We start from the raw sequence: 15,096 nt of genomic DNA on the forward strand, positions 1-15,096 counted from the left end.
GTCTCTTCTCCCTCCTTCCCTCGTATTGCACTTTTGTTGTTATGACTACGAGGTCGTAAATCCGCCATGTTTTCCATCTAGTAGCGTTGCGACAGAGACGGAGAACTCAAACGACATGAATGTAGAAAATAATAATACGGCAGAAACAGTGAGCGAGCAAACGGATCACGGCAACAACATCGTCACAATTCAAACAACTCTCGGAGATGAAGGTAAAGACAGTTTACGTGCAAAAACAGTCAAATATTTTTATTGGCATATATGTAGGCCCACTCCAATTGATTCAATTTATTTAGCTGCTAGCTAGCTTGGTAGGCGACAAAATAAGGTCGGTGCACTCTAGCTTGCGCCGTATCGGGTCAATGTTATCTATCTATCCACCTAGCTAGCCAACTAATGTAGGTCGCGCTGGTCAGATTTAGTTAGTTAGCATCCTCGGATTGTAGTTTAACTTTGCACTTATCGGTTTTAGCCTTGCCAACTAGCTAGGCTTGCTAAATATGCTAACATTAGCTAAGTTAGCTGGCGGCTGCACTTGCTACAGTAGCTAGCTAACTTAGCTATGTCAATGTCCAGTCACTTGCATGTGTCAATTAATTAGCTAGCCAGTCAACAACATTGAACGTTTTACAATTTATTTTTAAGTGTGTTGTTCTTGATTGTACGCATGGTTTTCATGCATTTCACTTGCAGATGAAGATGTCCACAAGTGCGGACGCTGCCAGTCCGAGTTTTGTACGCTGGAGGCATTCATCCAGCACAAGCTCCAGCAGAACTGCACGCGGGCACAGGAACCCCAGGTGCCCGTCAATAAACTCCGAGATGACAACCAAAAGGTAGGCTTGCCCGGGCAATTGTACACCCGGTGCCTACTCGGTTTAGATTGTTGAATTCATAAATGAATGGGGTGATATGTCAAAACGTTTGTGTTTGGTCAGGTTTTTGCCCCAGATGGAACTTCTGCTACCTTGACAAGAATGGATGGAAGTGGACTGTCTTCAGATGAACCAGACAAGTCCAACAACAACGGTCAGTCAATGGTCCTTGACTTTTTGCACTCTGGCACCCTCCAGTATCATCTGTCCGTAACTGATAAGACATTATTTGATTGATTTATGGTTTCTTCTCATGGCAAAGACTTTATATTCTGTCAGAAACCCAATTTCCTCCTGTTTTGACTTTCATGCCCAGTTGAAATGGGTTAGTCAAAAAAAATATTTGAGGGGACTAAATTAACCAGCCTTAAGTTCTCTCAGGTGAGGTAGAAGTTGAAGGCCGCTCCTCTCGAAGTCGCAGGAAGAGGGGTGGCACAGGGAAGGCTACTGTCCAAACAGAGGGGACCGAGGCCCACAGCCCTGACGGTGCAGACAAGCCAGTCTACAGGGTCAACAAAGATGGACGCTACATTTGCCAAACATGTGAGAAGACATTCAAAACGGTGAGTTGTACTGCACCTGTGCTTCTGTTGATATAGATCTGAGAATGAACCCCTACAGATTGTCACTACCTTGTCTAGTCTGGAAGAAAGTTTGGAAATCATGACTATCAGCGATTTTGTTCTTCCCTTGTTTATGCTCTATCAAACAAACCTATTTTTCTATGTCTACATTTTATCTAGACAAACATCCTGAGAACCCATATGATCACCCACAGTGAGAATAAGAATTTCCCCTGTGAGCTCTGTGGGAGTGCCTTCCGCACCAAAGGCTCCCTGATTCGTCACAACCGCCGTCACACAGGTACAGTGGACTGGAAGGGGGTGGGCTCAGAATGAGATTTTGCTGCATGTGACATATGCAGCTTCGTTTCCTATCTCCATCATCAGTCTCTCTCCCTCTCTTCCCCCAGACGAGCGCCCATACCGCTGTAACCTGTGTGGGCTCTCCTTCAGGGAGTCAGGGGCTCTGACCAGACATCTCAAGTCCATCACCCCCTGCACTGAGAAGATCCGCTTCAACCAGTACAAGGAGATCCTCGTCAGCAAGGACGGACAGCAGAAAGGTAGCAGTCTGTCAAAAGATTGAGGGATCATGCATGCATGCATGCATGGATGGATAGATATATGGATAGATGGTAGGATACATACACCACATGACTGAAATTATGTGGACACCTGCTTGTCGAACATCTCATTTCAAAATCATTGGCGTTAATATGGAGTTGGTTTCCCCTTTGCTGTTATAACCGCCTCCAATCTTCTGGGAAGGCTTTCCACTAGATGTTGGAACATTGCTGTGGGGACTTGATTCCATTCAGCCACGAGCGTTAGTGAGGTCGGGAACTGATGTTGGGCGATGAGGCTGGCGTTCCAATTCATCCCAAAGGTGTTCGATAGGGTTGAGGTCAGGGCTCTGCAGGCCACTCAAGTTCTTCTACGCTGATCTCGACAAACCATTTCTGTATGGACCTCTCTTTGTGCACGGGGGCATTGTCATGCTGAAACATGAAAGGGCCTTCCCCAAACTTTTGCCGCAAAGTTGGAAGCATAGAATCATCTAGAATTTCATTGTATGCTGTAGCGTTAAGATTTCCCTTCACTGGAACTAAGGGGCCTAGCCCAAACCATGAAAAAAAGCCCCAGACCATTCTTCCTCCTCCAACAAACTTTACAGTTGGCACTATGCATTCAGACAGGTAGTGTTCTCCTGGTATCCGCCAAACCCGGATTCTTCCATCGGACTGCCAGATGGTGAAACGTGATTCATCACTCGAGAGAACGTGTTTACATTGCTCCTGAGGTAAATGCGGCAAGCTTTACACCACTCCAGTCGACGCTTGGCATTGTGTATGGTGATCTTAGGCTTGTGTGCGGCTGCTCGGCCATGGAAACCCATTTCATGAAGCACTCAACTAACAGTTCTTGTGCTGACATTGCTTTCAGAGGCAGTTTGGAACTCAATAGTGAGGATTGCAACTGAGGATAGGTGATTTTTATGCGCTTCAGCACTCGGCAGTCCTGTTCTGTGAGCTTGTGACCTACCACTTCTCAGCTGAGCCGTTGTTGCACCTAGACGTTTCCACTTCACAATAACAGCACTTACAGTTGACCGGGGCAGCTCTAGCAGTGCAGAAATTTGATGAACTGATTTGAAAAGTCACTGACCTGCCATGTTGAAAGTCACTGAGCTCTTCAGGAAGGCCATTCAACTGGCAATGTTTGTCTATGGAGTTTGGATGGCTGTATGCTCGATTTTATACCCCTGTAAGCAACAGGTGTGGCTGAAATGGGCGTATCCACTAATTTGAAGGTGTTTCCACATACACTAACTGTCAAAGGTTTTAGAACAACTACTCAATCAAGGGTTTTTCTTTATTTGTACTATTTTCTACGTTGTAGAATAATATTAAGACATCAAAACTATGACATAACACATATGTAATCATGTAGTAAATAAAAAAGTTTAAAACAAATCAAAATATATTTGACATTCTTCAAAATAGCCACCCTTTGCCTTGATAGCCATGCTAGCCATGCTGGTTAAGTGTGCCTTATTCTAAATAAATCACTGACAGTGTCACCAGCAAAGCACCCCCACACAATAACACCTCCTCATGCTTCACTGTGGGAAATACACATCCAGAGATCATCCGTTCACCCACACCGCATCTCAATTTGGACTCCAGACCAAAGGATATATTTCCACTGGTCTTATGTCCATTGCTTGTGTTTCTTGGCCCAAGCAAGTCTCTTCTTATTGGTGTCCTTTAGTAGTGGTTTCTTTGCAGCAATTCAACCATGAAGGCCTGATTCACACAGTCTCCTCTGAACAGTTGATGTTGAGATGTGTCTGTTACTTGAACTCTGAAGCATTTTTTGGGCCTGCAATTTCTGAGGCTGGTAACTAATGAACTTATCCTCTGCATTAGACGTAACTCTGGGTCTGCCATTCCTGTGGCGGTCCTCATGAGAGACAGTTTAATCATAGCGCTTGATGGTGTTGTGACTGCACTTGAAGAAACCTTCAAAGTTCTTGAAATGTTCCGCATTGACTGACCTTCATGTCTTAAAGTAATGATGGGCTGTAATTTTTCTTTGCTTATTTGAGCTGTTCTTTCCATAATATGTACTTGGTCTTTTTACCAAATAGGGCTATTTTCTGTATACCCCCTACCTTGTCACAACATTGGCTCAAACACGTTAAGAAGGAAAGAAATTCCACAAATGAACTTTTAAGAAGGCACACCTGTTAATTGAAATGCATTCCAGGTGACTACCGCATGAACCTCAAGAATCTCACATGTAAAATAGATTTTGATTTGTTTAACACTTTTTTTTAGTTACTACATGATTCCATATGTGTTATTGCATAGTTTTGATGTCTTCACTATTATTCTACAATGTAGAAAATAGTAAAAATAAAGAAAAACCCTTGAATGAGTAGGTGTTCTAAAAGTTTTGACCGGTAGTGTACTTTTGTTTATATGGAAAGAGGGAAATTACTATATGGAAAGATAAATATATGGATAGAAAGATTAAATATATGGATCTATCGGTAGATAAGTAGCTGGACAGGGAAATATATAGGTATTGATGGTGTCATGTTTGTATTCCAGGAGTGGAGGCAGAGGCCGCCTCATTGGCTGCTCAGCAGGAAGTGGAGCAGCAGGAGGAAGAGGAAGCGCAGGCGGCGGTGGTCAGCGTGGTGGAGACTGACAGCGGAGAACAGGAAGTCATCCACGAGGTCCACTTCCACATGGAGGTAGAGGGAGAAGGGCAGGAACAGCAGGTGTGTGGAGATCTGGATGCATTCCTGTACTATAAACTGTCTTCCTCGTCTCCTCTCACACCTGCTCATTAGTAGTGATCTGAAAACACAGGATAGGTGAAGGCCATGTTGTGAATGCCTACAGAATGCCTGTCCGTTTCTATCACATCAGTGCAGATTAAAGAAAATAGAGAAACCCACCCTCAAGCATTTCCTTTGTATCCCAAATCTCTGTTGATGTTTAATATAACCTATTTGGATGTCACACATTTTTCCTAGGGCCATGTTGGACCCACTTTTCTTGTCTGGTTCCCCATCCCTAGGTTATATTGGATCAGGCTCAGGCAGATGCCCTGGTGGCCGAGGGAGACAACCTCATCTGCCAGGCCATCATCAACTCTGGCATCGCCCTGGAGGCAGTCACTGAGACTGAGGAGGAGGCCGAGGAGCAGGCAATGGACGGGATGCCTAAAGAGGTCCTGCAGGTCAGGGACGTGGAGGGCAGGATGACAGAGATCCAGGTGATGGAGGAGTGTGTGGAGATGGAGATGGAGGCTGAGGAGATGGTGGTGAGTTAGTCAATGGGGAATGATAAACATGATGTATACTCTCACCTACAGCAGGAGGTTGATAAACATGATGTATACTCTCACCTACAGCAGGAGGTTGATAACATGATGTATCCTCTCACCTACAGCAGGAGGCTGATAACATGATGTATCCTCTCACCTACAGCAGGAGGCTGATAACATGATGTATCCTCTCACCTACAGCAGGAGGTTGATAAACATGATGTATCCTCTCACCTACAGCAGGAGGTTGATAAACATGATGTATCCTCTCACCTACAGCAGGAGGTTGATAAACATGATGTATCCTCTCACCTACAGCAGGAGGTTGATAAACATGATGTATACTCTCACCTACAGCAGGAGGTTGATAAACATGATGTATCCTCTCACCTACAGCAGGAGGTTGATAAACATGATGTATCCTCTCACCTACAGCAGGAGGTTGATAAACATGATGTATACTCTCACCTACAGCAGGAGGTTGATAAACATGATGTATCCTCTCACCTACAGCAGGAGGTTGATAAACATGATGTATCCTCTCACCTACAGCAGGAGGTTGATAAACATGATGTATCCTCTCACCTACAGCAGGAGGTTGATAAACATGATGTATCCTCTCACCTACAGCAGGAGGTTGATAAACATGATGTATCCTCTCACCTACAGCAGGAGGTTGATAAACATGATGTATCCTCTCACCTACAGCAGGAGGTTGATAAACATGATGTATACTCTCACCTACAGCAGGAGGTTAATAAACATGATGTATCCTCTCACCTACAGCAGGAGGTTGATAAACATGATGTATCCTCTCACCTACAGCAGGAGGTTGATAAACATGATGTATCCTCTCACCTACAGCAGGAGGTTGATAAACATGATGTATCCTCTCACCTACAGCAGGAGGTTGATAAACATGATGTATCCTCTCACCTACAGCAGGAGGTTGATAAACATGATGTATACTCTCACCTACAGCAGGAGGTTGATAAACATGATGTATCCTCTCACCTACAGCAGGAGGTTGATAAACATGATGTATCCTCTCACCTACAACAGGAGGTTGATAAACATGATGTATCCTCTCACCTACAGCAGGAGGTTGATAAACATGATGTATACTCTCACCTACAGCAGGAGGTTGATAAACATGATGTATCCTCTCACCTACAGCAGGAGGTTGATAAACATGATGTATCCTCTCACCTACAACAGGAGGTTGATAAACATGATGTATCCTCTCACCTACAGCAGGAGGTTGATAAACATGATGTATACTCTCACCTACAGCAGGAGGTTGATAAACATGATGTATACTCTCACCTACAGCAGGAGGTTGATAAACATGATGTATCCTCTCACCTACAGCAGGAGGTTGATAAACATGATGTATACTCTCACCTACAGCAGGAGGTTGATAAACATGATGTATACTCTCACCTACAGCAGGAGGTTGATAAACATGATGTATCCTCTCACCTACAGCAGGAGGTTGATAAACATGATGTATCCTCTCACCTACAGCAGGAGGCTGATAACATGATGTATACTCTCACCTACAGCAGGAGGTTGATAAACATGATGTATCCTCTCACCTACAGCAGGAGGTTGATAAACATGATGTATCCTCTCACCTACAGCAGGAGGTTGATAAACATGATGTATCCTCTCACCTACAGCAGGAGGTTGATAAACATGATGTATCCTCTCACCTACAGCAGGAGGCTGATAACATGATGTATACTCTCACCTACAGCAGGAGGTTGATAAACATGATGTATCCTCTCACCTACAGCAGGAGGTTGATAAACATGATGTATCCTCTCACCTACAGCAGGAGGTTGATAAACATGATGTATACTCTCACCTACAGCAGGAGGTTGATAAACATGATGTATCCTCTCACCTACAGCAGGAGGTTGATAAACATGATGTATACTCTCACCTACAGCAGGAGGTTGATAAACATGATGTATCCTCTCACCTACAGCAGGAGGTTGATAAACATGATGTATCCTCTCACCTACAGCAGGAGGTTGATAAACATGATGTATCCTCTCACCTACAGCAGGAGGTTGATAAACATGATGTATCCTCTCACCTACAGCAGGAGGTTGATAAACATGATGTATACTCTCACCTACAGCAGGAGGTTGATAAACATGATGTATCCTCTCACCTACAGCAGGAGGTTGATAAACATGATGTATACTCTCACCAACAGCAGGAGGTTGATAAACATGATGTATCCTCTCACCTACAGCAGGAGGTTGATAAACATGATGTATCCTCTCACCTACAGCAGGAGGTTGATAAACATGATGTATCCTCTCACCTACAGCAGGAGGTTGATAAACATGATGTATCCTCTCACCTACAGCAGGAGGTTGATAAACATGATGTATACTCTCACCTACAGCAGGAGGTTGATAAACATGATGTATCCTCTCACCTACAGCAGGAGGTTGATAAACATGATGTATCCTCTCACCTACAGCAGGAGGTTGATAAACATGATGTATCCTCTCACCTACAGCAGGAGGCTGATAACATGATGTATACTCTCACCTACAGCAGGAGGTTGATAAACATGATGTATACTCTCACCAACAACAGGAGGTTGATAAACATGATGTATACTCTCACCTACAGCAGGAGGTTGATAAACATGATGTATCCTCTCACCTACAGCAGGAGGTTGATAAACATGATGTATCCTCTCACCTACAGCAGGAGGCTGATAACATGATGTATACTCTCACCTACAGCAGGAGGTTGATAAACATGATGTATACTCTCACCAACAACAGGAGGTTGATAAACATGATGTATCCTCTCACCTACAGCAGGAGGCTGATAACATGATGTATACTCTCACCTACAGCAGGAGGTTGATAAACATGATGTATACTCTCACCAACAACAGGAGGTTGATAAACATGATGTATACTCTCACCTACGGCAGGAGGTTGATAAACATGATGTATCCTCTCACCTACAGCAGGAGGTTGATAAACATGATGTATGTCCCTTGCCCTGCCATGTAGGACATGTCTGACAAGCAGGAGGATCTGCCGCCGTCTAAAAGTCACAAGTGTCCTCACTGCAGTCGCTCCTTTAAGGCGCTCAACTACCTCCGCTTCCATGTCAAAGGTCACCTCGGTAAGACCACGGTCTCCATTTCTTTTTAATGATTTCCTTTAACGATAGTCTCGGCATAACCCATTGTTTCTTTACATCATTAGTCAACACACACACATAGGTGATCCATTGATATCAAATGATTGGGGTGGTAAGAGGATTTAGCCAAGGTTTCAAAATCAGATACGTCTATATCATGTATTCCCTGTTTCTTACATTTTCTCAAATCTCCCCAGTGTCTCTCTCTCCCTGGGTTGTGTTCATTAGTCTCCAAGGAAACCGGTCTGAAGGGGAGGGACTACCTGTTGCGTTCACTAATGAACATGACCTACAGTAGCTCATCTGTGTGTTCTCTGCAGGCTGCAAGCCCTTCAAGTGTGTGATGTGTCAGAAAGACTTCCTGACAGGCTACCTGTTGAAGAAGCACATGGAGGTCCACCTGAGTGAGAGGCGGTATAAGTGTGGTGAGTGCGGCAAGCTGTACAAGACCATCGGACACGTCCGGGAACACATGAGGGCCCACTCCGAGGAACGGCCGTACAACTGCAACAGCTGTGACAAGGGATACAAGACCAAGGTTTGTTCATACTCAACTTTTATTTAAACCAAGGAGGCCGTGAGCAAGCAAAAATATTCTGACTGAAAGTTGTTGAATTCCTGGTTTTCGTAAGTTTTATTCGGTCTCTTAAATGGCAGGAGTCTGCTAATGTTAAGTCAAGTTTCGGAGCTTCTTCGATTGAACGGTTATCTCAGTAATTTTTCTCGCATGTCAGAAGTGAATTGGTTAACTAACAGATGACGATTAATTAATAATTTTTCCCCCCCTTCACTTTTGTCCCAGAATGCCTTGCAGGTGCACCAGCGGACGCACGCCCAGGAGAAGCCGTACGTGTGCCAGTTCTGCTCGCGGGGCTTCAGGGAGAAGGGCTCTCTGGTGCGCCACATCCGCCATCACACCGGAGAGAAGCCCTTCAAGTGTCACAAGTGTGGGCGGGGCTTCGCCGAGCATGGCACCCTCAACCGCCACTTACGTGCCAAAGGTCAGGATGATTAACACTTGTCTCCTGGGTCATGTATAGCATTAAGATCAATGTCAGAATCATAGAATCCGATGTATCTGGCATTGATCTTATCAGTGATATTAGTGTTACTATTCTTTATGTGTACTCCCGACTTACATTACTTTGGATAGGCTGACACTGGCCCTGATTTTTAATTGATGAAGTAATCGATTTTCCATGTTATTCTATACATGTTATCAATTCCCCAATTGACACAAGCAAACAGCCACATAGCACTACACAGGATTACATTGATGTGTTTGTGTGTCCAGGTGGCTGTTATGCTGGCCAGAAGGAGGGGTCTGGGGAGGAAGGCATGCTGGTCTCAGAGGAGCAGGAATCTGCAGACAGCCTGGCCACAGCAGCCATCATGTCAGACGACCCCCACGCTGTGCTGGTGGAGTTTTCCTCTGTGGTGGCTGACACCCAGGAGTACATCATTAGGGTGAGACCATTTATAGATGGGCGGGGGGGGGTTATTCTCCTAATGGATCTATTACCCATTTCACACTGCCGAAAAAGTGAAAGTAATATATCCAGACCTTTTGCTGAATTCACTGAATGTTTCAACTTGACCTGGCATAGCTTTAGGCACCAACACAGACAAGGTGCTGATGTAAACGCAGTTGTTAATAGAATATTAATCTGTGTTTTCCTCACAGAAATTAGATGCATCATCACATTCACAAATGATGCTGTCAGTATGTATGGAAGGTTCTGTAGTTCACGTGTTCTGTCTCTTCTCCCCAGGCACCAGGAGTGGAGGAGGAGGAGGAGGAGGAGGAGGAGGGGCAGGGCGAGGAGGTGACTCTCATCCAAGACAACGAGAATCAGGTCAGTGCTCTGCTCTCCTATTTCTCCTGGAGCTAAGAAATTGTGTTCTAGTGTCTTGATGGCTTAGACTAGTGCTCGCCTCCCTCCACACATACAACAGTCCCACCTTTCACTGTTTGCTTGTTCATAGACATATATTTAACATGTGACCAAAGCTAAGTTTCCATCCAATTGGCAACAGATTTTCATGCAAATATAAAATAATCTGCATAAAGAAAATATGCAGATTATCCATCGATGTTTCCACCAAACTGACTTGTTGCTGATATCACCTCACTACTGTGCGCGATGTGTTGACGTAGTGCACACGTGTCCTTTTTTCTTTCTTTTTTTATTCCCTTTTTCTCCCCAATTTCGTTGTATCCAATTATTAGTAGTTACTGTCTTGTCTCATCGCTACAACTCCCGTACGGGCTCGGGAGAGGCGAAGGTCGAGAGCCATGCGTCCTCCGAAACACAACCCAACCAAGCCGCTCTGCTTCTTAACACAGCGCAACACCGTGCACTGCGCCCGGCCCGCCACAGGAGTCGCTAGTGCGCGATGAGACAAGGATATCCCTGCCAGCCAAACCCTCCCTAACCCGGACGACGCTAGGCCAATTGTGCGTCGCCCCATGGACCTCCCGGTCACGGCAGAGCCTGGGCTCGAACCCAGAGTCTCTGGTGGCACAGCTAGCACTGCGATGCAGTGCCTTAGACCACTGCCCCACCCGGGAGCCCTTCAAAATGTCATTTTTTCGCTTACGTTTTCATATACCGAATAAAAATCTAAAGTTCAATGTGTTTTCATCGCATTTTCAACTCTACCAAAAACTGTTAAATAGCAAATATGCCTACTCTGGCACGTGCGCTCTAGCCAACAGCTCGCAGACACATTGCAGGTAGACTAGTCTACATGATGAGATTATTATGGATAAGAGAGAGAATATTTCGTATACAAATATAAGCAGGTCTTGAAATGCTTATGTTTTAGTCAAACATATGTTTGGACTTTTTCTGGTCAATTTACAGTCTACGTTTCAGCCCCCCGACCGTTGTCTACGTTTCAGCCCCCCGACCGTTGTCTACGTTTCAGCCCCCCGACCATCCTCTACGTTTCAGCCCCCCGACCATCCTCTACGTTTCAGCCCCCCGACCATCCTCTACGTTTCAGCCCCCCGACCATCCTCTACGTTTCAGCCCCCCGACCATCCTCTACGTTTCAGCCCCCCGACCATCCTCTCAAGAAAAAATCGGGCCGCTGCTGAATCTAGTTGATGATCCCTGACATGGATAAATCAACTATTAGGTAGACGTTAAGAAGATAAATCTAATATTAGGTAGACGTTAAGAAGATAAATCTACTATTAGGTAGACGTTAAGAAGATAAATCTACTATTAGGTAGACGTTAAGAAGATAAATCTACTATTAGGTAGACGTTAAGAAGATAAATCTACTATTAGGTAGACGTTAAGAAGATAAATCTACTATTAGGTAGACGTTAAGAAGATAAATCTACTATTAGGTAGACGTTAAGAAGATAAATCTACTATTAGGTAGACGTTAAGAAGATAAATCTACTATTAGGTAGACGTTAAGAAGATAAATCTACTATTAGGTAGACGTTAAGAAGATAAATCTACTATTAGGTAGACGTTAAGAAGGCATCTCAATACTCATCCCCGCTCTACCCACCTTTCAGATGGGCAACCACATCATGAAGGTGGTGCAGCAGATCGTCAACCAATCACGTGGCGGCGTCGGCGGCCACCAAATCATTGTGCGCAACGTCTCCATGGACGAGGGCACATCCATCTCCGACTGTGGCGACACCATCACCATAGCGACGCCTGAGAACCTGACCGCGCAGGTCGCCATGACCCTGGCCTCAGCCATCAGCGACGGAACCCTTCTGGCAGGAGGCGGCGCCCTGGAAACGCCTGATGGCACGGTCACCATGGTAACAACATCGGGGGGCGAGGACATGGTCGAGGTGATGGAGCAGGAGGAGGAGTTTGTTATTACGTCATCGGAGGAGGTGGAGATCCAGACAGTCATTATATGATTTCTTAGTGTTATGAAGTGTCTTCTGAAAACTCAGGACTTTGCATGAGTTATAGGTACAGTGTGTTTTATAAGAACAGAATGTCTTATGAAGAGTTTCTTATGAGAACTCAGGACTTTGAATGAGAACATTGGTCTATGTTTGAGGAGTTAGCTTGTATTATGGACAGTTTGCATGAGGACTGTCATTGTATAAGGTTGAAAGATTCTGTTTGTATAAAGTTTGACATTTTATGTTACAGTATTACAGTCGATTTCTATTGGGTAAGGATTGCAATCTATTATTGGAAGGGTATTATGTCTTAAGTCACTGAAGGAGGACTGAAGTGTAAGTTTTACTTGTACAGAAGTGGAGCTGCCTTTATTTTAGTACACTGAACTGTAATGTCATTGGTTGTCAACACTGCGCAACCAATCACATGGTACGAACAGTAAGCTTATAGCGAGGTCACAGGAGCTCAAGTACTTACCTTTGCCTTGATAGTCTCAAAAGCCCTAGAATGTTCACTGTTTCTGTTACACTTAGACATTACACCAGGAGATGTCAACTTTATAAAATCCCCCCCCCCTTAATTAAAACAATTATACTACCTAATGACTCTGGAGTTGTTTACCTTGGACAGATTCATTATAAAATATTCTGTTATGCTTGACCATAGATTTAAAATGCTTTAGTGATTGTTCGTAGAGTCTCTGGATTGTATTCATTAGGGCACACCATATTAAAACGTTTGGCAACGGAAAAAACAAAATTAATATTTCTTATTAGACAATGTCTACTCTTTGTTGCCTAGTGAATATGACTGGGATCTTTAGCTGTTGGACTGTACTGCTGATGTGTGTCTCCATTACACATCACCCTTACAGCAGGACAACTAGGCCAACCAGTAGACGGACAGACTCCTCAATACTGCCAAATGCTGTGATCTATTACTTGACTGGCTCAGTTTGCGTGGAATGAATAAATGCTACTTTCAGTACAACTTTGCATGTCATCTTTGAGAATTGAGTTTCTGCAGAAGACTAAAAGGAATTTATTTGTCCTGTGTATGTGAAAAATGTGCTTGTTATGGATGAATGGTTCCTGTGTACTGTATACCTGACTGAAAAGCAGGTTGAGAAGTGATCGGTTGATTCAGTTATTGATCGATTGATTGGGTCTGGTGTTTACAGTTGCCGTGGGCAACCCAGCAGCTCTCAGTGGGCCCCAGATGGAGGAGCGGGAGTGGATTCATCAGCCTGGCAGATTCAGGACAAAGCAGCCTTGCTGCTCACCTTGCCCGTGGTTGTTGTTGCCTTCTGTCTCTTCTCACTTTACTTTTCTTTTCTCATTCACTCTTTTTACTCCTATGCCTTTCGCTCGCATTCTCTCTCAAGGCTGTCAGAATGAAGACAAATCTTTTCACCCCTCTGGGTTTTTTGTACAGCTGCCCTTACTCTGAGATAGTCCTTTGATCTATCATAGATGCAATGGGATCAGGCTACTTGATATGAATAAAACAATCCTGAAACAAAACATATAATCATGTCTTTGGCTTTTTCCTTTTTTCAAAGTCTGAAATCCCCCATAGTCTTCTACTGTAAGATGAACAGGGCATTTTCACATGATGTAATGCCAATGGTGTATTGATGTATATTTTTCTGCAATTGTGTTGCCTTTTAAGTATTTTGTACAAACTATTTTTGGTTGTGGAATTAGGAAATTTAATTGTGTGTCCCCAATGGGGGATTTGTTGTCATGCCTGTGGCTAGCAAAGTAAATAAAGTAAATTATTAGACACCTAGTGAGGATGTCCCCATCTCTACTAAACAAAGCATTGATTCTGGCCCGTTGTATTGTACATACTGGCATGGTGATCCAGCCATTCATAACTAAACCTTAACTCTGCTGACGTTGTGTCCAATCAAAGACACCTACTCAAACATCACAATCACTTTGTTTCCCTGATTAGTTTCCGCATACTGTATGTTGTTGAACATGATCATCTCTAGAGATTTATTTGGCAGAGTTTCACATGAGCCATGATCACTGTTAGAACAGAGGACAATCCACAGCTGTAGTGCTGCTGCCTGCATCTCCCACTGGAAACACACTGATCACGAATCCATTGAGGTCAAGTCAGCCCCGGAGGGGTAAACACTTACCAATAGGAAATGGTTTCCTCAGGGCTCATACTGAGGGATACTGCCAAATTTCAAACTGACACCACACCCCTACTCTTAGACACTAGATCTGAAAGGTTATATGTGTAAGCAATGTGATGGCTGGTCCACATAACCTATTACAGTGCATGGTGGAGCTATCACCATATTGCTATCATTTCAGATCTACAAGAGTACTATAACGGGTGATTTGAAATTGAACAGGTCTCACTTTCAGGTAGCCAGTTTGGAGGAGGTGCAAGCTTGACGTCAGTGTCTAACAGGGAACCAGGATTGCTCTCGTGCTGATCCTCAGCCAAGGTTCTGGAAGTTACCATCAGGTATAATAGACATTCACCAGCCTTGCTCCTTTTCCTCGCCTCAGGAATGTAAGGATGGTATGCTACCTGGAATGTGTTACCTTTAACCTGTTCCCTCAATCTCAAGTTTCCTAGATGAACCTTGAGGAGCCATTGTGTGCCTACTGCCTATAGACTACAGTGCCTCAACACTGAGGTTGACACTCTCTAATCAGTGAGAAGTGTCCCTGGCTGGCACTCCTCACTGTTTCTGGGTCAGTCCTCAGCCCTTAG

General features: G+C 44.3%; 1 protein-coding gene across 3 annotated transcripts; it reads left to right on the plus strand.

The window, feature by feature from the left end:
- Positions 1-57: 57 nt before the first annotated feature.
- Positions 58-13,881, plus strand: e4f1 (E4F transcription factor 1). Of its 3 annotated transcripts, none has more exons than XM_071396004.1 (14): positions 58-212; positions 694-836; positions 939-1,029; positions 1,248-1,438; positions 1,619-1,739; positions 1,849-2,001; positions 4,555-4,727; positions 5,030-5,275; positions 8,329-8,443; positions 8,782-8,999; positions 9,264-9,462; positions 9,756-9,928; positions 10,234-10,317; positions 13,535-13,881. In XM_071396004.1, the coding sequence occupies exons 1-14, from the start codon at positions 116-118 to the stop codon at positions 13,814-13,816; spliced, it is 2,286 nt and encodes a 761-aa protein (XP_071252105.1). In that variant the 5' UTR covers positions 58-115; the 3' UTR covers positions 13,817-13,881. The 3 variants fall into 3 exon arrangements, with proteins under 3 accessions (XP_071252105.1, XP_071252089.1, XP_071252097.1); XM_071395988.1 differs by lacking the exon at positions 13,535-13,881 and adding an exon at positions 12,000-13,344; XM_071395996.1 differs by lacking the exon at positions 13,535-13,881 and adding an exon at positions 12,000-13,344 and having other exon boundaries at positions 1,257-1,438.
- The last annotated feature ends 1,215 nt before the right edge of the window (positions 13,882-15,096 follow it).

Source organism: Salvelinus alpinus, chromosome 1, assembly GCF_045679555.1.
Source record: "Salvelinus alpinus chromosome 1, SLU_Salpinus.1, whole genome shotgun sequence".
In the NCBI taxonomy this organism is placed as follows: Eukaryota; Metazoa; Chordata; class Actinopteri; order Salmoniformes; family Salmonidae; genus Salvelinus; species Salvelinus alpinus.